Raw genomic sequence first — 24,687 nt, forward strand, 5'->3', positions numbered from 1 at the left:
TGTAATAACTCTTTAGTGCACCTGAAATTAATAAAAAAAAACAAATTATATAAAAGGTGCATTATGCACAACAACAAAATAAGCAATTTAGTAAAATAATATATTAAAATATGCGTATTTGCATCATCTACGTACATCTACGTCCATGGTATTAACTCATAAGTATTTTTGTATACAAATTTAATGTTACAAAACGTGCGATACACCGAAAACTGGCAGGTAATAATTTATGAAACAAATAAACGAACAGCAAAGTCCACAGTAACATTTATTTATCTATACTAATATTATAAAGAGGAAAGATTTGTATTTTTGTGTGTATGTATGTTTGTAATTAATAAACTCAAAAACTACTAAACATTCACCCTAAGTAACATAGGCTTATATTTATTGCTAGAAAAGATCTGAGACTGAAACTTCAGTAACATAATTCTAGGTGTAAAAAAATGCTATAAAATATCTTTCGTCACGTGCGCTGCGAAAACTATTAGTGATAGAACAAAAGTATGTTCTACATTTTTTTTTTATTCTCAGGACAATTCACACTACGCCATCGAGACCCAAGTTAAGCTAGCTAAGGCTTGTGTTATGGGGTACTAGACAACTGATACATATATATATAAGTTTTTTTGTAAATACATACACATTATACATAGAAAACACTCAACCGATACAAACAATCATACCCATGAATACAAATGTTTGTGCCGTGCGAGGAATTGAACCCGCGACCATCGGTCGTGAAGCGGTGTGCTAACCGCTATACCACCGAGGTCGTCAATATTGAAGAACATATCAATAACTAGGATGAGATAAATATGTAAAATGTAAAAATGTCCACCCGTGCGATGCCGTGGACTGGCCGCTAGTCTTATATATATAACGAATAACTAACTGTATTCCATTGCACGAACTACTGTATGAATACAGCCTTAGTCAGATGGCTTTCAGTAGTTCAGTAGCGCGATTGACTCTGCTGGGGGTGCGCGCTTCCCCTAAACGAAAAATTCGGGAAGAGATCGCGAGAACAAAATACAAGTGTTATTTTTTCAAAATTTTATTGTATTGTACATTTTTTTCTGTGATACTTAAGAATTTTATTATGGGTAAGTATCTATAGAATTAAAATCGTTTGTTATGACTGTCTATTATTATTCGAACACTACTAGTCTAGAAGACTTATTGGAATATACCTTTATTTTATACAATTAGAAACCGCTGAAGGAGGTTTAGAAAACTACTAGTCTAGCTAGACTAATTGGAATGTACCTTTATTTTAATACTGAGTGCTGAAAAATATTTATTTCTATTCATTTGTTTCTTAACTCTTTATTGCATTAGAAGTAAATTACGGAGAACAATTTATGTTAGTTGTGTAGAGTAAAAAGGAACAAAAGGCAATCTCTCAAGCAACCGTTTGGTAATGGAGAGAATACCGAAAGTGGTACCCTATAGTAAATGGACTAGATAAAAAAGATAATATTAAAGTATTATTAAACATAAATAGTAAATAGAATTACACCTGTTCATCTCCTATAATTCATACTACCTATATTATAAACAATAATAATAATAATCTCAGGACAATTCACACCACGCCATCTAGACCCAAGTTAATCTAACTAAAACTTGTGTCATTGGTGCCTAGATAACTGATACAAATACATATATATTTTTACATATAATATACAAACAATAATACTAATGAATGCAAATGTTTGTACCGTGCGAGGAATCGAACCCCCGACCATCGGAAGTAAGGCAATGTGCTAAACCGCAAGACCACCGATGCCGTCAATGCAAGTGTGTTTGTCTATTTGTTAGCTTTTCACTACTAAACTGCTAAACATAACCTATGTTCAGCATCCTTTACCTCAAAAAAGTAGACAAAATCGGGGGTTAAATCTACTTTCCTAATAAGAATTGCTTTCAAAGTAAAAGCTATTTGCTTTTGTTAGTTCCGCGGTATTGTAATTTTGTTTACACAATAATATGAATAATGGGACAATCAATCTTACCAACCTGAATCTACACGTGACCGAATCTCTTTTTCCTTTACGTTAATGTTAATAAAAAAACAGGTCTACTTTCTTTTATGGATGATAATGAAACGGTGCACCACCTGCGTTAACGGTTTACGCTGGCTGGGCACCAGTGGAAGATGATAAGATGAGCATGAGGTCAGGTCAGTGAACTATCGTGACAAATTCATCAAGAATTTATCACGGTGGTTTCCAGGGGGGACCGTGTGCATATCAACCTAACATGGACAATGCTAGCAATAAGATCATCAGTCCACATTACTAACAATCCCCTTTCTGCTACAAACAGGTCTACTACACACTTCTACTGTTTAGTTAACAGTGCTTGTACTATACTGCACTATCATATCTATAATGAAAATCACTGGCAGTATATATACTCCATTATCCATATTTAAAATAGAAGTTTTGTTTATGTCTATTGATTTTTATATATACTTCTCTATTTCTGCGCTCTGCTATAGTAAAAATTTCTTAAAGTAATTATTTTTTTATATTCATTTATTATTACTGTTACAAATGGTAATAATTACTATATATATATTACCGATAGATATATAAAATGTTACAAAATTACAATGAGAAAAATAACAAATATATATATATATATATATATATTTGTTATTTTTCTCATTACAATGAGAAAAATAACAAATATATATATATATATATATATATTTGTTATTTTTCTCATTGTAATTTTAATTTCATCAGTTTTTGTAATATTTTTCATTGCTACTCCGCTCCTATTGGTCACAGCGTGATGTTATATAGCTTATGACACTCATAAATAACATGGCTTTCTATCGGAAATAAAATTTTCTAAAACGATTCAGTAAATCCAGAAGATTACGAGAATGAGGAGATTACCAGGAGTGTGGTAATCTACTGCTACAGATCTTCTGGATCTACTGAGTTTACCTCTTTATTATATTGATATACCTAGAAAATCAACATTTACAATCATATTTACGAATTTATACTAACATTATACAAATAAAGATGGAGGAAGGAAGAGGTAGTGCATTTTGTTATGAGGAAAACAAACTCCTGAACTACTGCATCGATTTAAGAAATACTTTCTCTGTTTGAAGGGTATATTATTTCAGAGCGGCATAGGCTGTATATTATGTAAATATATACAAAACTCACAAAGTTATAGCGAAGCCGGGACGAGCCACTACTACAATATTAAAGTATATATATCTTTGTATATATATATAACTCAGTATACTCGTACTGTGTTGAACTGTATTGAACTGTATATTATTGTATATATTAGTAAAAATAATTATCAATATTAATTAATTAAAAATTAAACAAAATAATTATTCTAAAATAAAATTTTATAATTATTATTAATTTATCTGGCTAAATATATAACAGAATGTAAGCCTTTCTGCCATTCCAAGTAAAAAAAGGTTATTTTATACGTGATTATGTCATCATGTGACGTAATACACCCTATTCATTGTCGTTCTATAGGACTAAGATTTTGATCATCTATATCTATATACAAAGCAAGCTGTTTACTATATTGTTTTACTATTTATTATATTTGCTAGATTGAATTAAAAATGGTGAAATATAAATATAAATAAAAATATATCTTTCATCGAATTAGGTGTTAATTTCTATCACTCATTCGGAAAGCAGACTCATCATAAGAAGATTTAACTCACATTCATAATGGCTCCCTTCTTGGGTAGCCGTTATGAGAATAAATACTACTAATATTATTCATTGGAAAAATATATCTTTCATCGAATTAGGTGTTAATTTACGGAAGTCAGATGGGCCGTATGCTTGTTTGCCACGGTCGTAGTATAAAAAAGTTCATTTCGTTACTTAATCTATTTGTATTGTTTTGTTTAATTCCGCTATTAGCATGTGTGAGGACACTCTGGTGCGGAAACCGCTTCCGGAAGCGTTACGATCTTCTCCAGTAGCGATCAAACTCCGACAGTTATGGGATCTACATCCATCCGCTCCCATATTATTTCGCCTATAAACAAACTATCATCAGGCTATGATTAGAGTTCGAATATTGTTTTAAAGCCTAATATTGACTATTCAGCGACCAGACTACGTCTCTTATAATCATAATCTATTATCCATTCTAAAAATGTCTTTGTACATGAAACTCTGTCGGGATGTACTAAAAGTCATTTCCGTTAAAGAAATAATGTTATATTACTTGTGTATGTGACATTACATCTCCCATTTCACGTTTGTAACTCAATTCAATAAAAACTTATTGCCCATCACACAACGTCAAATAAGTATTACGAAACTGTACTAGTACATAAAATTGAGCTCGATTTGTATGTGTGTTTGAATCTCTGGAAATACTAGTTGAAAATAAAGCATATTTTTCTGGGAAATTTCCATCATTTAATATTCTGGTCAGTTCTCACAGCGCCATCTAGTTACAAGCTAAGCAAAGCTTATGTTACGGATACTAGACAACTGATAGGAATAATTTTATACCAAATAAAGGTCTACAACCTCTCAAGACGTTTCGACTAGGTTGCACAAGCCGTGGTCGCTGGAGTAAGTCTCTTCGCCACTAATGTCCACGAATGGTACGGGAAGCGATTGAAATTAAAAAAATATCCCAATTTCAGTCGAGACTAACAATGGAGGATGTCTTAAAATTATGTAGCGAACATTCGTTGGACAATCTAGTGACGGTAGAAAATAGACGTACGTACGACGTGTGACGGTAGTAAAAAATAACAGCTGACATTTATCTACATTGACATCGCTATTACTCCAGTCAGCTCGTGACCACAGCTAGTGCAACCTAGTCGAAACGTCGAGAGAAGTTTATTTAGGTATATTTGCTATAAAATTATTCACGTTAAGTCCCGGTTAATATAATATAAATATAAATATAAATATAAATATAAATATAAATATAAATATAAATATAAATATAAATATAAATATAAATAAACACGAAAGTTTAAAAATAACAACTGATCAAAATACATAAGTATTTATATTGACATGAATACGTAAGTAGTTATATCTAAATATATATATATATATATATATATTGTAATTAAATAAATAATGTAGACAGAAATATCTAGATCGTTACAAAAAGTCATACTCATGTTGCACCGAATAATAACCCGACATTTTCGGAAGTAAACTGTTGTGCTAAACCACTAGAGGAAGGAAGTGGAATGACAGGGAAATTTAAGTCGGATATAGTTTAAGCTACACGGAATGACTACTACTCTCACAGATATATCCATATTTTATTTTAAACAAAACAACTGATAATGTTATCATTTTATTCAGTTTAGTTTTGAATATATATTGAAATAATAGTATAATACATATATGAATTGGTTTGAAATCGATTTCGAGATTAGACTGCAGAATAGACCTGCTGGTTTGCGCTCAATATTTTTTTCCGGAAAATTTCCCTATTTATTGAACTAATAAACGATGTAACCAAAAAAGACTATGTGGTTAATTTATATGCAGTCAAACTGGGAGCGAGAGGTATACCATCGAAATCACCCTATAATCATCTAAAGGATCTAAGCCCATTTAGAATTGCAGTGGGTTCTATACTAGAACGTGTATCTAAAGCTGCATTAACAAACTCTTATCAGATTTGGCTGGGCAGGGAGAAAAAAACGAGCGGCGAAGGTGAGTGTAGACGTACGTTGGCGAAGTAGCACCTACACCTACACTTGGGTCACAAGTCCCGGGTACTGTTCAGTTTCCTTCTCTGCCACACGATGGATCCGGCACCCGCACGATAAATCCATGGAATGCTTAGAAATTCGTCTCCCAATTAAAGAGCCAAGCCCGAGGCCAAGTTTCTTTATACTCATCTCCATACAGTTACCTCTCTTACACGTACTTATTATACAAGTAACAGCCTTTGTAGTCTAATGACGAAGTTAAATGGGAGTATGTCAAACATTTTCCGAGAATTCCCTGTGAGTAGTTACATTATTCAATCCTTTATATATGTAAAGGTGATTTTATAGACTAATCTTTTATATGAAAAACCCGTATTACATTTATTTAAGTTATATTATATGTTATACATAAAATGTCGTGTCATAATGTTTTATTTCTCCGAAACGGCTTTGACCGATTTTTATGAAATTTTATATGCATTATCTAAGTCTGAGAATCAGCTATTATCTATTTTTCATTTCACCCCTAACATCCTTTTTTAATTTTTAGACATTTTATTTTTAAGCGATTTTAATTAATATGACAAAACAATGTTTTTGGAGTCAGCTAGTATTATTATAATTTTATTCATGTATGTACCTATATATTCATATTATCAAGAGGTAAACTTTGTGACTTCGATTGTTCGCGGTAATCTTCAGTACTAATCCGATTTTGAAGATTCTTTTATTCTTGTATATCCCATCTACCGAACAAGACTATAGGTTATGTAACATCACACTATGATTAAAAGAAGTTAGCAACCGCAAAGAAAAAAAATGTGTTCTGAAATTAATTAGAAATTTTCTATATTTGTGCGCAATAATCTAAGGAACTGCTTATCTCTAATTGAGTGCGGTTACCATTCACTTAAAATTTTGTATTTGTTATCCTTCAAATAGTTTGCAAACAATATGCGATAATTTTATTAGCAATTATGATAATTCGAGTTATTATTATAAAAAAATCAGTTCTCTACAATAATTACATATATTCAAAGTGTTTTCATTGTAAATAATCAGTTTTAATAACATTCGAATCCAGTACAATAATTGCATTCCTTCAAAGTCGGGTAAGTCACTTGTACAAGATACAAATGAACACGAATTTCGTAGAATCAAGTCAAATTCTTAACCTTCACCCACATTGTGATTTGGTAATAACACATTAGTTACATTTTCCCAACAATTTAACATGCAAAGTAAGTCATCTGGGAGCAACAAGCTGTAAATTTGGGGACCGACACGGCCCAAACAAATACAGGGCGGATACATCCCTTCGTGAGTTTATAACAATAAGGGTTAATATTATTGCTTTGTTATTTCTTTATAAATATGAATAATTAAACATACTGATGGCCTCAGTGGTGTAACGGTTTAGCGCGGAGTTTAACGGAACGTTCGCGGAATGAAATATAAGAATATAATTAAAATAAAGTGACACTTGTAATTATACATCATCATGAGTAATTGTTTATATCGGTCTAGGTGTTTTCTATATCTATTATGTATGTATTTACAAAAATAAGATTTTTAAGTATTTATATCAGTATCAGTATCAGTCTAGTACCCATAACATAATTTCTGTGTAAAACAAGTTAGCAAATATCGATATTATGTAAAATAAACATTCATTTCATTCATATCTGATTCCTGTAACACAAGCCTTGAGTTTAGTATAGGGATTGCTGTTAAAAATTCTGTCTATAACCATTTATGTAAAGTGTACAAATGAAATCTTATATATAAAATTCTCGTGTCACAGTTTTCGTTCCCATACTCCTTCGAAACAGCTTGACCGATTCTCATGAAATTTTGTGAGCGTATTGAGTAGGTCTGAGAATCGGCCAACATCTATTTTTCATCCCCCTAAATGTTAGGGGTAGTCCACCCCTAATTTTTTTATTTTTATTTTAAGGCAAAACAACGTTTGCCGGGACAGCTAGTATATATAATATATATATATATATATAACTCAAAGGTGACTGACATAGTGATCTATCAACGCACAGCCCAAACCACTGGACGGATCGGGCTGAAATTTGGCATGTAGGTAGATGTTATGACGTAGGCATTCTAAGAAAGGATTTTGATTAATTCTACCCCCAAGGGGATAAAATAGGGGATGAACGTTTGTATGAAACTTTGTCAATTTTAAACCGATCGGGCTGAGACTTTGTGTGCATAAAGCTACTATGACGTAAGCATCCCCTAAGAAAGGATTTTAATAAATTCCACCCCTAAGGGGATAAATAAACGCGAGCGAAGCCGCGGGCAAAAGCAAATTAAACTCCAAAACAAATTTGAGAAATTCTATCACTGTTTGATATATACATATATTATTCTAGAGTGAGATAGACAGATAAATTCTTTACAAACACATAATCATACATGAGGTACAGAAATACATTTCATTTTAGCGTTAGATTAGATGGCGCTATATGAATTGTCCTGAGGTATCATTAATTATAAGTACTAAAATAGACAGACTTTCGCGACATAAAAGGTCTAAATAAGTTCCACTTAAAAAAGCTTAACACAAATCGTAGATCAAAAAGTAAAAAAGCACTCGTCCAACTAAAATTAATGCTTTTTAAAGCATCACCAAGCACAGCCCATTCAGAAAATAAGTGCACCCTTACACATAAAGAATGGATGATTTATAGTTCATACGGCCATTTTCTTTCCAACCCCTTATATACATTTTTTACAATAAGGAAAAGTAGAAGCTGTTTATAGATAGTTTTTGGGTGTCGATCTGTGTGGGCAAACATCCAAATGTAGTGACTCCATTGTATATTTTGTCGCAAGTTCCGTGTTATTTATCTGTTTTGTTTCCGAGCTTGAAGGGGAGATGCGATTTTATTTGCATTTTTATGTATATATACGTATATATAACGCATTCTATGATTTGACTATGACATATTTTGGTATGTATAAAGGAATACTTACTTAGCATCTCCCCTCCGATTGATCCCCCGTCTAATTCAAACGGGGATCGAAATTACGACGGCCTGAACCGAGGTTCGAACCCCTAGTGGTGCCCTCAGACTAAAGTTGTATCCATCAGGCGGGAGTTGGTCTTCAGCCGCTCCATAAGTCCTTCCTCGGGTTTGGAGTGCCATCTGCACTCGCCCTCGCCGTCCGGTGAAGCTGTAAAGGCCAGCTGCGGCCAACAGCATTAGAGTAGTCCGAAAAAAAAAAACTTAGCATCCCTTTACGCTTTGTTTTTACGCGCGTTACTAAATCTAATAGTTAGCTAATTGTAAAAGACTAATAAAAATAGGTGGATTGTGAAACTGAGACTGTGAGGGACAGTGTTTGAAAATAAAAGTGTTTTAGTGGAAAAATATCGACAAATAAACATTAAATGTCGTTTCTTTGTTTTACAGGTAATGTTTGTTGCATTACGATAACTCGTTTATAATTTGTAATTTGTTTGCATTAAAAATTGTAAAAGTTTAAATAATATTACTTTGTTTTACAGAGCAACGCATGGTTTAATGTGTAGAGAGACCTAATAATAGATAATTGTCTTATATATGTATATTATTATTTAATGTACCTATATACATTATATTTAGTAGTAATTGAAGTTTACCACTATAAATAAGTGAAAACCACACAAACCGATTATGATGTTTCTGAGTTGCACAAATAAACAGTAAGAATTCTAATAATTATTTTTTGTATTCTATACCATTGATAAGGGGTCCCATTAATAAGTTATCTCATATATCTTCTATGTACATACAGCTATTAGTTATAATTTTATTATATGTAGATATATACCTAAACTATTACAGCTATACCTTATACAGCCACCTTGATATCCCTACCACAGATAAAATAATAATGTCCTAACTAATCAATACCAATATAAATGTGAAAGTAGGTTTGTTTATCTCTTTGTTTGTTTCCTCTTCAAGCCCAATGATCGTAAACCAGCATGCACGGCAGAATTAGATTGTTAATAATGTAGACTAATAATCCCATAGCTAGCAATATACCATGTCAGGTTGACCCCCACGTGGTTCCACCTGGAAAACAATGTTATAAATTCCTCGTGATTTTACTAGGATGGGTAACTACTAGTACACTGATCTGACCTCATGCTAAACCGTAAACCGTTAGGGCAGGCCAAAGAACCATACCAATATCAGCCATTAAAAAAAATTTAAAGTCAACTACAGCAAGTCAAAAAGCTGTACTTAGCTTGGCACCGGATGGTGTGAATTGTCCAAGGTTATTATTTACTAGCTGTGCTCGCGGTTTTACCTGCTTAAAATTTATTGCCTATGTGTTATTCTGATGTATAATTATAATAGCCATATTAATAAAAAAATTGCCGCAGCTGGCCTTTACAGCTTCACCAGACGTTAGGGGGGCGATTGCAGATGGCACTCCAAACTCGCGGAAGGGCTTATGGAGCGGCTGAAGACCAACTCGTGCCTGACGGATACGACTTTAGTCTGAGGGCACCACTAGGGGTTCGAACCTCGGCTCAGGCCGTCGTAATATCGATCCCCGTTTGAATTGGACGGGGGATCGATCGGAGGAAACTTGTAGAGTTTGATTAAAATCCATGCAGTAGTTTGACACACTAGTACTACATAGTTAGTACACGCAATGTAAGAGTAAAATATATTCATACATCACACACAAACTTCTGCCTTTACAATATTAATAAGATTTATAATAAAGTCCTCACGAACTGATATTGCGAATGATGCGAAATAATGTTAAAATTATAATTTTACCGCAGACACATGAATACATTTCGGAATTAAACTAGCTAATTGGAGATTGTGTTTTAAAGTGGTTGAAAACGTAACATTTCGAAATTATCTCGCGCCGTTAGGGTACGGAAACAGCCCACTGTTCATGATGTTTAACGAAAACTCTTGTTTTTATTGCCTGCAGTTGTTGCAGCAGTTAATATATTAATTAGAATAGAATAGAATAGAAAATCATTTATTCAAATAATCTTACATTGAAGCACTTTTGAACAGTCATTACATTTTTTTAATCTACCGCTCATTCGGAAAGCTGTTTCATCACAAGAAGAACGAGCAAGAAGCGTGTTGCTCTTTTAAATAATTTTATTATTTCTTTATATTTTTAAGTTTATTTAGTTAATATTATTAAGTATATGGAGATCTTATCATAGTTCGATATGCTTAGTTTTTTAATATTGATAAATGGCATGATAATCATGGCGACTCACCGAATTATTTCACCCCTTGGTCCAGGGACACGCCCTGGACTAGTATTTTCACACACTATCACTATCTGATATTATTAAATAGTTTCCACAGTGAAGTTCTCAGTTTTGTTCGCTTTAATTTGCAATTTGAATTAATTATTAAGACAAAACACTCGCGGCGACAAACTGTCGCTCAGTGCACATGCGGCCGCTTGCGTAAACTCTCGTTCGAACATTTGTCCCAGTGCAGGTAGGCGTGAATTTTTAAAATGAAATCAACAATCATATTACTAGTTTTTTTTTACCCGCGATTTTGTTCGTCTTATATAGAATAGAATAGAAAAAACTTAAATTGTCATATATTTAATATCTCTTTTGTTTTATATGTTTATTTTATCGCTCATTTGGTGAGCTGTTTAAACTAAATTATTTTCAGTTATTAGTTGTGAAAGATTAATTATGGATTTGCAGCGGACTACAGCATGAGATTTTTCAAAAAAGAAGAGTATATTAGAGTTTCTTAACGGTCGGCAGCGCGCACGTGGTGTGTCAGGCGTCCATAGGCTAGGTAACCATTTATCATCAGATGGGCCGTATGCTTGTTTGCCACCGACATAGTATAAAAAAATATTACCAGATTAATCACTAAAATTTATTAATGTAGATGAATATTAAATTACAGATTACATCAGAGCACTTAGAACGGTTAAATTTATAAGTATTATATTTGTTTTATACTTAAAAGAATTTCCAATTTTTTTCCTCAATTTAATATAAAGATACTTAGTGAAATTAATGTAATTTATTAATACAGTAAATCCATCATAGAATTAAGATGGAGTTTTATTATTAAGTTTAATATAAATTAGGTAATTGAAATAGCTAATAAGTTAACAGCCCCGATGGTAAACGGTAATTGTCGCCTATATACATGAACATATTCCGTATACGTTATCATATTACATTCGTTCTTGGTTTTGTTCTCATTCATTTCATTCATTCATGATTTCGTTCGTTCTCATTTAATGACTTGTCAATCAGACAACTAAAATGTCATACCTCTTATCCTGTAATTTCATTGCCTAATCGCATCTTACAGCCGAACAGCTTGTAAAGCAAGCTGCTCGGTGACTGAAAAAAAAATTCAATTGTGTTTTTTGCCAGTTCTTCTTAATTGAATCTGTATACTGAATTGGACGGTAGGGAAAAAATATAATACGAAAAATATGACGTACATAAATGGCAAAAATGTCGTACATTAATAAATTATTTTTTAATTTGTATTTGAATAGATGAGACTGAGGTACCCACTCTCACGATTTTTAACAGTCTACCTCAAGTAGAATACTATTATTGTTTGTTTGTTTGTAATACTTTATTGTACAACAAATTATATATAAAGAACACAATTGACTTATAGAATAAATACGTACAATAGCGGATTTATCCCTAAGTTTTTCAGTCAACCTTTGTTTGTCTGAGAGGAATAGTGAAATGGTGGAAATAGATAAAATATGTAATACACGTCGCAATGTAATCTTTTCTTAATAATATTATAAACGCAATAGTTTGTAAGTATGGATGTTTGTTACTCTTTCACGCAAAAAGTACTGAATTTGATGAAACTTTACAGTGATAACGCTTAAGAATCAGAATAACATAGGCTATATTTTATATTGAAATTTAACGCAGATGAAACCGCGGGCATTGCTACTACTATATATACAAACATTAATAAATAACCAACCCTGGATAATTATCACAGCATCATCTAGTCCCATGGTAAGCATAGCTTGTGTTTTGGCTACTAGACAACTGATATAAACACTTAGATATTTTTTTTTGTAAACACATGCATAGTATACATAGATATTATCCAGACGATACATCTACTACTAAAATATCAAACCGATCATCTGGATGAATGGCGGTCCTCCACAGTGCGGTTTTCTAGAAACTTTTTGCCACGTACAACCACATTGTGGAATCACCTTCCAACAATAATATTTCCGAACCGATACGATATTGGAACTTTCAAGAAAAGAGCTTATTACTTTTTAAATGGCCGACAACGTACTTGCAATTGCCCTGGTATTGCGGGTGCTCATGGGCGGCGGTAATCACTTACCATCAGGTGAGCCGCAAGTTCGTCTGTCCCGTGTTATAAAAAAAATACAAAAACCATACTCATGAATACAAATGTTTGCACCGTGCGAGGAATCGAACCCGCGACCATCGGAAGTAAAGCGGTGTGCTAAACCGCTAGATCACCGAGACCGTTGAAAAACACACATAAATGAATATATTATATAAATCATATATTATTGTTTACTTTATACAACACCAGGCAATAACATTCCTTACTAATGAAGCCATTAGTCCTATGGGTTTTTTGACCTTGTAATAAGCGATACTAATGCCCTCATTCCGAGGGAAGGGGATGATTAGTAATGTGGATTAATAAACCCATTGACAGCAATGTACGATGTCAGGTTGACCTCCACGCGGTTCTCTCTAGAAACCGTCGTGGTAAATTACCATTTGCCAAGATGTGCTGACGCGACTTCATGCTCATTTTATTATCGTTCACTAGTGCCCCGCCGGCGTATACCGCAGGCGGGTGCATCATTCCATAAAAAAATCAATTTTTCATGGATGATAACGACCGAATGGGCGAATATTATTTATTTATGAAATTATACCTGACTGTAGTCCTGGAGTGAACATATCTGATATTGTGGATTGTCGACTATGTAGAATACAGCTGGAGTTTTGATATCTCAAAAATAAATTCTAAGTAAATTATTGTTAAATATCTTTATAAACGTGTATTTATGTGTATAAATGTATCTAAGTAGGTAAGTACTAGTATTAAGAAATCTGCGCTATATATTGCCAACTGTTTGGCGAGTCATTGTATAAAAATAAATGTACATTTATAAATTAAATAAAAACAAATTGCTATATTATTTTTTAAGTAATTTGATTCTAATAAAGTAATATCTTACATAACTAACAATTTAAATTTATAGACATTTACATTGCTTTCGCATATATAAAGCTAGAATGTTTGTTTGTTTTAATTGCGAAAGATACTTCAGTAAAATAAACTACCAAAAATAAAGATAGAAAGAATTAATTAAGAAAAGATAATGAAATATGTTATTGAAGGATCATTGTGCAAATAACTTCTACTAATTATAATCACAGGTCAACATCGAACCTATTTTTAGGCAGACTTGTTTTAATGTATTTAAGTTTAGGCTAAAAATGTCTATTTGATTATATAAAAAAAATTCTGTTGCTCTTTTAAAGAAATGTAGTACTTTTGTCATTTTTTATATTGTATACTCTGCAAATGGCACTAATTGACAATGGTCGAAATTTTATTCCTACATGAGTATTTATTACTCAAGTATATTTAAATACTAAAATAGTCGGTAATCAGAGCAGACCAGTCCCTGCAAGTTGGGCCAGACCAGTCTCTATTTAAAACATGATTTAAAAAAACAACACGCAAGTTTCTTGCCCATTCTTTTTTGATGAGAAAAATTTCCGAATGAGCAGTAAATTTTTTTTAAGTTTATTTAAAAGAATGATTTTTTATTCTATTCTATAGTAGATTAACAAAATAAAATAACTATTCAAAAGTGACTCAATGTACGTTTCTTTGAATGATGTTCTCTATTCTATTCTATTCTATTTCTATAAACAAATAACAATTTCCTAATTATTTTTGTTTTATTATTATTAATGTTTTGCAGCGTCACCAAAAGAAACCAAAACCGATGGGTGCGGCAAATTCAGGAGATGGTACAAGAGTCGGCGCTGCCAACTGTGGAGGTTACTGCTACTGCCATTCATCCCGATCCTGGCGCTGATAGTCCAGACCACACTATCTTTGCGCAGCAGTCTCACAAATGGGAGAGAAGTCGCTGATGTTGAAGAACAGGTAAGAGGAAACAAGGTTAAACAAATTTTAATTTTTTTTTTATAGTGTACATACATCCTTACTAATACCACAGATAATATAATATTACATACTAATACTATAATGTGAAAATAGGGATATTTGTTACGCTGTCACGCAAAAGCTACTGAACCGATAATCATGAAATTTTGTACTCTTGGAGGTATTAGTAAGAACATTTAGGATACGTTTATTTAAAAAAAATTGTTAATAAACAAAAAGAAATCAACTTATTGCTACTTCAGCGTCATCTAGCAGCTAGTAAAGAAGTTATTTAATATATTCAATGCGAGCGAAGCCCCGGATAAAAACTAGTACATTATAAAAATAAATTAGCGGTTCAGCAGAAAGAAGACAGTGATTACCGCTGCTCATAAACACACATAACACGAGGGTAATGAGGGAAAGTACCTATGTATATCAGAGTGACCTCCACGCAGTACGCTCTGGAAACCATCATGGTAAATTCTTAGTGAATTTGCTACGATGGGGTAACTGACCTGATCTTATACTCATCATCCTCCACTGATGCTCAGCCAGCGTATACTGTTAGCGAAGGCGAGCGCATGTGATGCAATAAATGTGATGCAATAAATGTAATGTACAAGTGCTAGCTTTTGTCTAAAAAGAGATTTCTTCCATCAAACATAGAAAATGTTATAGGATAGTGTGTTAACTAGATCAGACATACATATGTGTACGAAAAAGAGGAGATATTAAGATACTGTTGTAATAGTAATAGCTATAAGAATCAATAGACATAAATATATTAAAATATAGACATACATAAATAGCAGTTACATAGTATAAAACAAAATCGCTATCGCTGTCTATCCGTCCCTATGTATGCCTAAATCTTCAAAACTACGCAACGGATTTTTTTTTAATAGATAGAGTGATTCAAGAGGAAGGTTTATATGTACTATGTGTGTGTATTAAACATACATATACACACAGGTGAAGCTGGGACGAGTAGCTAGTAAATTATAAAAGAAGAGATATTAAGATATTGTAGACACAGTAATAACTATAAGAATCAATAAATATATAGACATACATAAACAGTAAATAAATTATTTATTTTATTTATTTAAGTCACACTTGAGCTTTACAGTTTCCCAATATGCCCACTTAGGAAGATTGTATATATATACACACACACTTATAAAACACATACTAGTTTTCATTACACAAGAAAAAAATAAAATAAAAAATAATAACAATAATAATAATCTTACTTTTCCATACTACTTAAATAATCTACTGCCATCCTACGAAACTCCAGCAAATTACTAGTAAATATGTCCAGATCCGGAAAACGACTAACAACACCGTTGTAGACTCAATTTTGTCCTTCTCCATGGAACATCAAACAAGTTTCGTCTTCGTGCTTGTACGTAATTAGTCTATAGGCATGACTTTGACTACATATTCCAATAATAATAGTGTGTTACACATTCCCAACAGAAACATAGTAGGATATATATTTGTATTTCCGTATAAATTTCTTTTGAGTTTCTACAGTATGTATTTTGACTTTTTTTTGATTATGACTTAGTTAAAACATCCCTAAAAAAACAATTTTCATTGATTCGTAATGTTTGTTTGTTTTTGTTGCATAGTCTATAAGAATACATGAAAAGTGACATGGGCTAATTACAAGTGACGGTTTTCACGTGCTGAAAAAATAGGGTACCTATCATATATTTATATCGGACACGCGAGTAATGGAATGTCCTTTCTTTAATTTGAAAATATGTGGAACTTATTTTTAGATAGGTATGCATGTCTAAAAAGAAGTTAAAAATGTTTTGTATGTTTTATAATATCAGTTGTAAATTGCTGCATGCCGGTGAAACTGTTGATACATAGACCTATATATACCACCTACATATTAAAATAAATACAGTTAGCAGTAAAGATATATTCTATTCTATTCTACATCTTATAAGTGTATATGGAAATAGGCTTAAATTTTTATATAATTATTTAGTAATATGTACATTAGAAAAATATTTAAAAAAAACAAGGTAACATATTTTAATGTAACTGTTATACTAATCTCTGACGGCCTCATGGTATAACGGTTTAGCACACCACTTTATTTCCGTTGGTCGCGGGTTGGATTACGCGCATGATGCAAGCATTTGTATTCATGCATATGATTGTTTGTAACAGTTGGGTGTATTCTATATATATTATGTATGTATTTACGAAAAAAATACAACTAAGTATTTATCTCAGTTGCCTAGTACCCAACACAAGTTCTGCTTAGCTTGGGACTAGATGGCGCTGTCTGAATTCTCCAGGGTTATTAATATTATTATTATTATCTACTTACAATTTATTGCACAAAATATACGATTAAAAGAATCAAGAATACACTATTAATAATAAAATACTAGCCCTGGCTTTGCACGGGTGTACATGTTTTATACATATAAACCTTCCTCTTGAATCACTCTATCTACTGCTAAAAACTGCATTAAAATCCGTTGGGTAGTTTATAAGATCTAAGCGAACAGACAGCGGAAACGGCTTTTATACTATGTAAAGATACATATTTGTCTGTTACTTAATCAAAACGCCCACATTCAATTTTTTCATAAGCAAAACCTCTATTAAATTACTGTAATAATAATTATTCTTGTCATACTACGAAAACATTGCACACGGCACGAATACAAATCACTTGTGGCGTTGTTTTTCTTCCTTCTTTAGGGGTATTAGGGGTACGAAAAATTTAAATTAATTATATACAGTGACTAGTGACCCCGGAAACGTTATTTTGCCATTTAAATTAAAATCGCTATTAAAAATAGGGATTGATGGTGAAAATTTAGGGTTGTTTATAATTTATAATGCCACATTATAAAGATATAAAAGAAAAAAATATTAAAAAATTAAAAAAAAATGTTGAGGGTACATCACATCTTATCACTCAGGGCTATGAAAAATAGATAGTAAACAATTTTCAGACCTACTGAATATAGATACGGTACAATTTTTATGGTTTATAAAATTTCATAAAAATCGGATAAGTCGTTTCGTACGGGTATGGTAACTAACATTGTGACACGAGAATTTTATATATAAGATTTTTATTGAGGAATGGATGACGAAACGGACAACAGACTGCAGTGGCATTATAAGTATGAGCTATTATTTTGATTAGAATAGAATAGAATAGAAAATCATTTATTCAAATAAACTTCATTTAAGCACTTTTGAATAGTCACAACAATTTTTTTTTAATCCACCACTCATTCGAAAAGCTGTCGAAAGAAGATCGAACAAGAAACTTATGTGTTGGTCTTATAAATAGTCCTTGTAAGTTCATATTTTACAAGTCGAAACGTGTGAATACAAACTACCAACCAGCACTAATTTATTAGGGTCTAATATAAAAACACAATAAGATTAAATCAGTCGTAGTGATAAGAGCAGACCAGCCCTACAAGCAGCACTCGTTCACGAGTATGACGGATGAGTCAGCCATCACTGCGCTCGACCATATTTTAAGGAGCCCAAATACCTGAATTAATTAATTATAAATGTAAAAGTATCTCTTAGTGTCCATCAGTTTGTTGATTTATGTTATAACTAAACTACTAAACAGACTTTTAAAATATATAATGTGAATATCTATAGACTGATCAGGAAAATGGACATAGGCAAATAAATGCTAGATAAAGCCACTGCACAAAAAATAAAGTGAATTGCTCTTTGAGATATAAATACGATCTCACAAAGGTGGACTTATCTCTAAAATAATCTACAGATCAACCCCACAGCATAGTTAAGACAGCTGTTTTCGACGATAACGCAGATAAAAATATAATTTTATTTTGTTAATAAATAGAAAAGAAGGATGCTTAAAATAGGATCTGCGTTTATTCTATTTATTTAAATATTTTCATAAACATACAGTATAAGTGAGAAGTCAAGTGTAAAACAAATAAATAAACATAATGCCGTCTAAAAATAAAGTCTAAATTCAATTGATTAATATAAACATATACAAAATAAAAATAATACAATATCATGTTCAAGTCACGAAAAATCCGACTTCGGTCCGCGATATTGAAGATACCTCCAAAGTTACTAGCTAGATATGGATCACATTGGGATGATACGGAATCATATGAGAAGCAACAGCTGTCAAATAAAAAAAAAAATATCAAAATCGGAGAGACTGTGTGAGTGTGTATGGGTGTGGGTGCAGATTATGCAGTGAAATTATAGAATAGTGATATCTTAGTCCTTTGGTAAGGCATGAAGGATGTACCAAATCATTATCATCATTAAAAAAACTATTATATCCATAGGTTAGCAGAGCTACAGAACTTGGAAAACTTGTCACAAGATTTCAACAAGAGAGGTCGGAAGTGGCCTTTTTTATCTTCACCAATGGCAGTACTTTAAGGTAATTTCAAATCTATACTAATAGGCATAATAATTACTGTTTAGTCTTCTTATTCCTACAATTTATTTCACTTTGTTGGCTATAGATTCTTTTTAGACAATCGCTTGAAGGAAAAATATTAAGTTCATATATATATAATGGTATACACAATAATATTATCGCAAGTAATTCAGATATTTCTAATTAAACTCATAGTATAGTAGTGCAAACAGTAGAAAAGACAATTGCCTTTAGTATAGCACCTTAGCATTCAGTAGTATGTACTGACTAGAGATATGACATTGTATATAAAAATCGTTATTATTTATACTACGACGGTAGCAAACAATACGGCCCATCTGATGGTAAATGGCTACCGTAGCCTATAGACGCCTGGGACACCAGAGGTGTCACGTGCGCGTTGCTATTTCTTAATAGGTTAGATTAAAATAGATTTTTCCATAATTGATTCCATTTCTACATCACTTAACCTAAAAATAAATGATGTAGAGCATTTAGCTGTTTTAGCTTTTTGCTGAAAATTTTGAAAGAATGAATCGTATAAAATAAAATCGTCTGTGAGATAAAATTATTGTTTTTTTTATATCTAAATCGCATATTTTATATATTTATAAAATAATTTTACATCCCTATGCCGGTTAGTTTTTTTTATTGGGGGGTTTGGGCTATTATCAGGTATGACCGGCTATGACCTGTAACACTGCGACATGTATAGATCTATTGTGCTCGCCCTTATTCAAAAATCGTTACGTAGACCCGTAAGGGACAAGACTTGAAGGATATTCTTAGGAGTGATCATTTTTATCTCCTCAGGATATAGTGTACTTTCCAAAGGAGATCGTTTATGCATGAGAGGGCTACAGCCACATAGGATGTGCAGTGGCGTTTACTCTTCTGCTTCTCTTACATCGGTTAACTATGTCATATTATTCACTAACTAATAAAAATATAAACGGCTTATATTCTGTTTCATACGTCATTAATGCCATGCCAACGCTTACCTTAAATTAGATCTTAACACGTTAATATAAGGTTTTGTTTAATCATTATATGTAGTTGTACTTAAAGAGTTTTTTGTATCCAGGTCAAATCTATGGCAACGGTTCTCTGAAACGGATAATGCTATACACCAGATGGGCGAACTCCCGCTGTTATCATTCAAGACTCGTGCTAAGCCAGTTGATGGAAGGATGTTCATGACTGAGCTGAAAGAACTTAGGTGAGATTGCATTTATTATTATATCTACGTAAGAACCCAAATGGATCTAACGAGATTAGAAGGTCTAAGACTTTGCTATTGCTAAAAATGTACCAAGTCAGGTGGACTTCAACGCCGTGCCCCTGAATGCTTAAAGCATTGATCTGACCTCATGCTCATCTTATCATCCTCCACTGGTGCTCTGTTTAAACCTAGAGCGAGCGAGTGTACCATTCCATTATCATCCATAAAACCGATTATGACTACCAAACCTTATACTTTTAGTTATATTTAATAGTTATAACATATTTAGCATGCATAAATTCATTACTCCTAGGAAATCTAACATATTTTTTAAACATTTTTGGTAAAAAGCGATTATAAAGACATGCTACTACAACTAACCGTTTTCACGTGAGTTTCCAGGCGGAACCGCATGAAAGTCAACCTGACATGGCACTACTAGCAATATGGTCATCAGTCCTCATTACTGACAATCCCCTGTCTCCTCAGTTAGGTCATTTAGGTTATAGTAGTCACTACTGAATGCCTGCAGAACTATCCTATTTCTAGACCATCTAGCATTAATAAATTCCACAGGGAAAGAGGTTAAGTAATACAGATTATACTTAATTACTATAATGCGACAATCACAGTTTAAAAAAACAACCTAAAGGTCATATTGTTAACAAGTACCATGTCAGGGTAGATCCACCATGAGAGGGAGAAATGAGGGGGATTGTCCCCCTCATTTCCCGATGCTGGTTAATCCTAGGTGTATTTGTTACGATGGATTGACTGATTGAACCTCATTTAATCACACCTCTAGCAAATACAAATCTGCCATTTATATTTTAAAGAACAATACTTATAAGTAACAATGGATCCCATAATAAATGCCACTCAACTTCGTGTTTTCAAATTATAAAAACAAATAAACTTTCAAATGCACCCTCCACTGAGTGGATTTCATTAAAGTTTAATAAGGTAGAAACAAACACTACCCATCTCGTGAAGCAATTAATCTTAGTTTACTCTTATTGGATACAGGCAGTGTTTAATTTCAACGTCTTCATTTCCTTTGCTTTACCTGTCGATTCGTGATTTATAATTCTAATCACAGATTAAGTAGTTTTACTGTTGTTTGGAAACAACCCAACTGGATAAGTAATGTGACATCCTGCTTGTTTAGGATTTGTTTAATAGGGTGGTGCGGCGGTGGCTATGATCTAGCCTTCTTCGATGGACTATATTATTGTATAGGAAACTGGCTGGTCAAATATGAATGACTTACCCTTACTTCAATGTGCTTGTTCTTCAGTGGGCCCACACGGTTACGGGAATCTCAGGAATTCACTCAGGTTGATTACAACTATTAAGACATGCGTGCGATATGAGTGCGACGTGCGCGCGCGGCGAAAGCTATGACATCACTGATTATTGAATTAGCCGGGAGGGGTGTCAATGCACAAGACAAACCAGGTACGCATCGCGTTTGGCGTAACCATGCCCCCCGCCTTGACATAATGTCAAAGTAAAATTAACAAAAAAAAAATAAAGGAACTACATAATTGAACCTTATTGCGAATGCGACAAATACAAAAAACAAGAAAGAAAAAATACAAAAAATATCAAATGCGGAATTTACTAAATAAGAAAAATGCAAAGGATTTTAACTTAACTTATTAACCTATTATAAATGCGTACTACCTATCTTATAGAATACATATTATTGCAAAGGCAATGGACATAATTTTACCACTGGCCTTTGAAAAATACCAGCCTTTGTTTTGACTGAGGCAACGCGAATAATGCCATCCTTACCCTTATAAACTCGTGTTATAAGACCAAGAGGCCAATGTAATGGAGTTAAATTCTCCTGCATAACAACTACTATCGTGCCTTCCTGGATAGGAAAGGCCGGCGTGTTCCATTTGCGTCTCAATTGCAACGTATGCAAATATTCCCGATGCCACCTCTTCCAAAACGACTGAACGAGTTGGTCTAAAAGCTCGTGTCGTTTCAAAAGATGAGGAATAGCGTCACTTACGTCATGTGCTGGGAAGTGTTTTAGCGGTATAGTGTTAAGAAAATGAGCAGGTGTCAATGCTTCCAGGTCCGACGGATCTGAACTTAAGACGGTCAATGGGCGAGAGTTTAATAGCGATTCTATTTGTGTAAGAACAGTCGTAAGTTCTTCAAAGGTTAAAATTTGTAGCCCAATGACTTTACTTAGATGGCTTTTGACACATTTTATATTACTTTCCCAGCATCCTCCAAAATGCGGTGCGTTAGGAGGGATAAGGATCCATTTAATTCCATTGTTAGCTAATTCCTTATCCCAAACAGATCTACATTCTTGCGATAAAAACAAATAAAGTTCACGTAGGTAGGATCGTGCCCCTATAAAATTAGTACCATGATCCGTATACATGCATTGAATAGGACCGCGGCGAGCGAGAAAACGTTTTAACGCGGCGAGAAAACAAACTGTACTCAATTCACTTGCGAGCTCAATATGAACAGCCCGAGTGGTTAAGCACGTGAATAAGCAAACGTATGCTTTGCGAGTGGTTATACCACGACCGCGATAAGGGGTTACAAAAAACGGACCTGCGAAATCACAGCCACAATGGACAAAGGCTTTAGGAACTTCCTTCACCCTTAGTGCAGGCAGATCACCCATCGGTGGGAATGTAGGACGCGGTTTATTGCGGAAACAAATATTACAATTAGCTACGATCGTGCGAATCATACGTCGAGCTGCGAGAATCCAATATTTAGTACGTAGTATTGACATTAACAATTCTGGGCCTGTATGCAGGTTTTTACGATGAAAGTGTGTTACAATTAATTGAACTATATGATCTCTGCCCGGAAGTAATATAGGGTGTTTATAATCGAAATCTTCATCAGAATGAGTCAGACGACCACCAACTCTTAAGAGATTGTCTGATAAAAATGGATTTAATTTAATTATTGATGCGGTACAAGGTTTTTTATTATTTAACTTGCTAATATCGTTTTTAAAATGAAACCCCTGCACAGCGCGAATAATTATACGTTCGGCGAAATCCAAATCGGAACTGGATATGACGCCGCGTGGAAGAATGTTAGCGAACTTATAAATATAACAAATTACACGAAGTAATTTCATCCATGACGAAAATTTGCGAGCGAGCGAATATAAATAAGGTTCCATAGAATCTTCAATGGTAACCAGTGCGATAGGTTTTAATTCTGGAATGTCCGATGAATCCGCAGCAAGAAATGGCTTAATTGGCCATTGTCCCTTTGGTTTACAAATCCATGGTGGACCATTTAACCAAAGGGGGTGCGTTGCGAGTTGAGCAGGACTCAGTCCCCGAGACAGGCAGTCACTGGGATTGTCCGTGCCCTTAATGTGATAAAAATGCGTTGGTTCCATGTTTTCATGAATTTGCGATACTCGATTCGCAACAAACGTATGCCATTTGTGTGGCGACGAGTGTATCCAATTTAATGCGACCGTAGAATCCGAAAATGCGAATACCGATTCTATGGGGTATCTTGGCGAATAAACTTGATAAATAATTTTGATTAATTTAGAAAGAATTACAGCGGCACACAATTCCAATCGTGCCAAAGCAATTACCTTTAATGGTGCTACCTTTGACTTGGCACATAAAAGTGTAATATTTGAAGTACCATCTGGCAGTTCAATATACGCGTATACACAAGCACCATATGCGCGTTCGGATGCATCAGCAAATCCGAGAATGTTTAATTTGCAATTATCAATAACACCTATATGACGAATAAATTTAATGTTAGAAATGAGTGGTAATTCAGATTGGAATTGATTCCACGTGCGAACAATTTTTTGCGGGGGCGTTTCGTCCCAATCGAGTTTTAAAATCCAAAGTTGTTTAATTAAAAGCTTTGCATATAATATTATAGGCGCGACTAAACCTAAAACATCGAAAAGTCGTGCGACTGATGATAAAATATTGCGTTTGGTGCATGGACGATTAATGGGAGTAACTTTAAATGCGAAAACATCATCTGATGGAAACCAACATAAACCTAAAATTTTAAGCGTTTCATCCTTATCGAATTCCAGATTTTGCGAAAAACGATTACTTTCTGGAATGTGCTC

The 24,687-nt window shown here is 33.4% G+C and overlaps 1 protein-coding gene across 1 annotated transcript in view; it reads left to right on the plus strand.

Annotated features, from left to right (window-relative positions):
- The first annotated feature begins 1,041 nt into the window (after window positions 1-1,041).
- The window catches only part of LOC131846797 (receptor-type guanylate cyclase gcy-1), a 72,052-nt gene continuing 48,406 nt past the window's right edge, over window positions 1,042-24,687 (plus strand). The window contains exons 1-4 of the mRNA XM_059196203.1: window positions 1,042-1,106; window positions 14,720-14,907; window positions 19,254-19,351; window positions 20,436-20,570. Coding sequence (XP_059052186.1) covers window positions 1,103-1,106; window positions 14,720-14,907; window positions 19,254-19,351; window positions 20,436-20,570 — 425 coding nt within the window. The 5' untranslated portion in view covers window positions 1,042-1,102. The remainder of the gene's footprint in view (window positions 1,107-14,719; window positions 14,908-19,253; window positions 19,352-20,435; window positions 20,571-24,687) is intronic.

Source organism: Achroia grisella, unplaced genomic scaffold (genome assembly GCF_030625045.1).
Source record: "Achroia grisella isolate CSIRO2021 unplaced genomic scaffold, CSIRO_AGI_Agris_v1 utg512, whole genome shotgun sequence".
Taxonomy (NCBI): Eukaryota; Metazoa; Arthropoda; class Insecta; order Lepidoptera; family Pyralidae; genus Achroia; species Achroia grisella.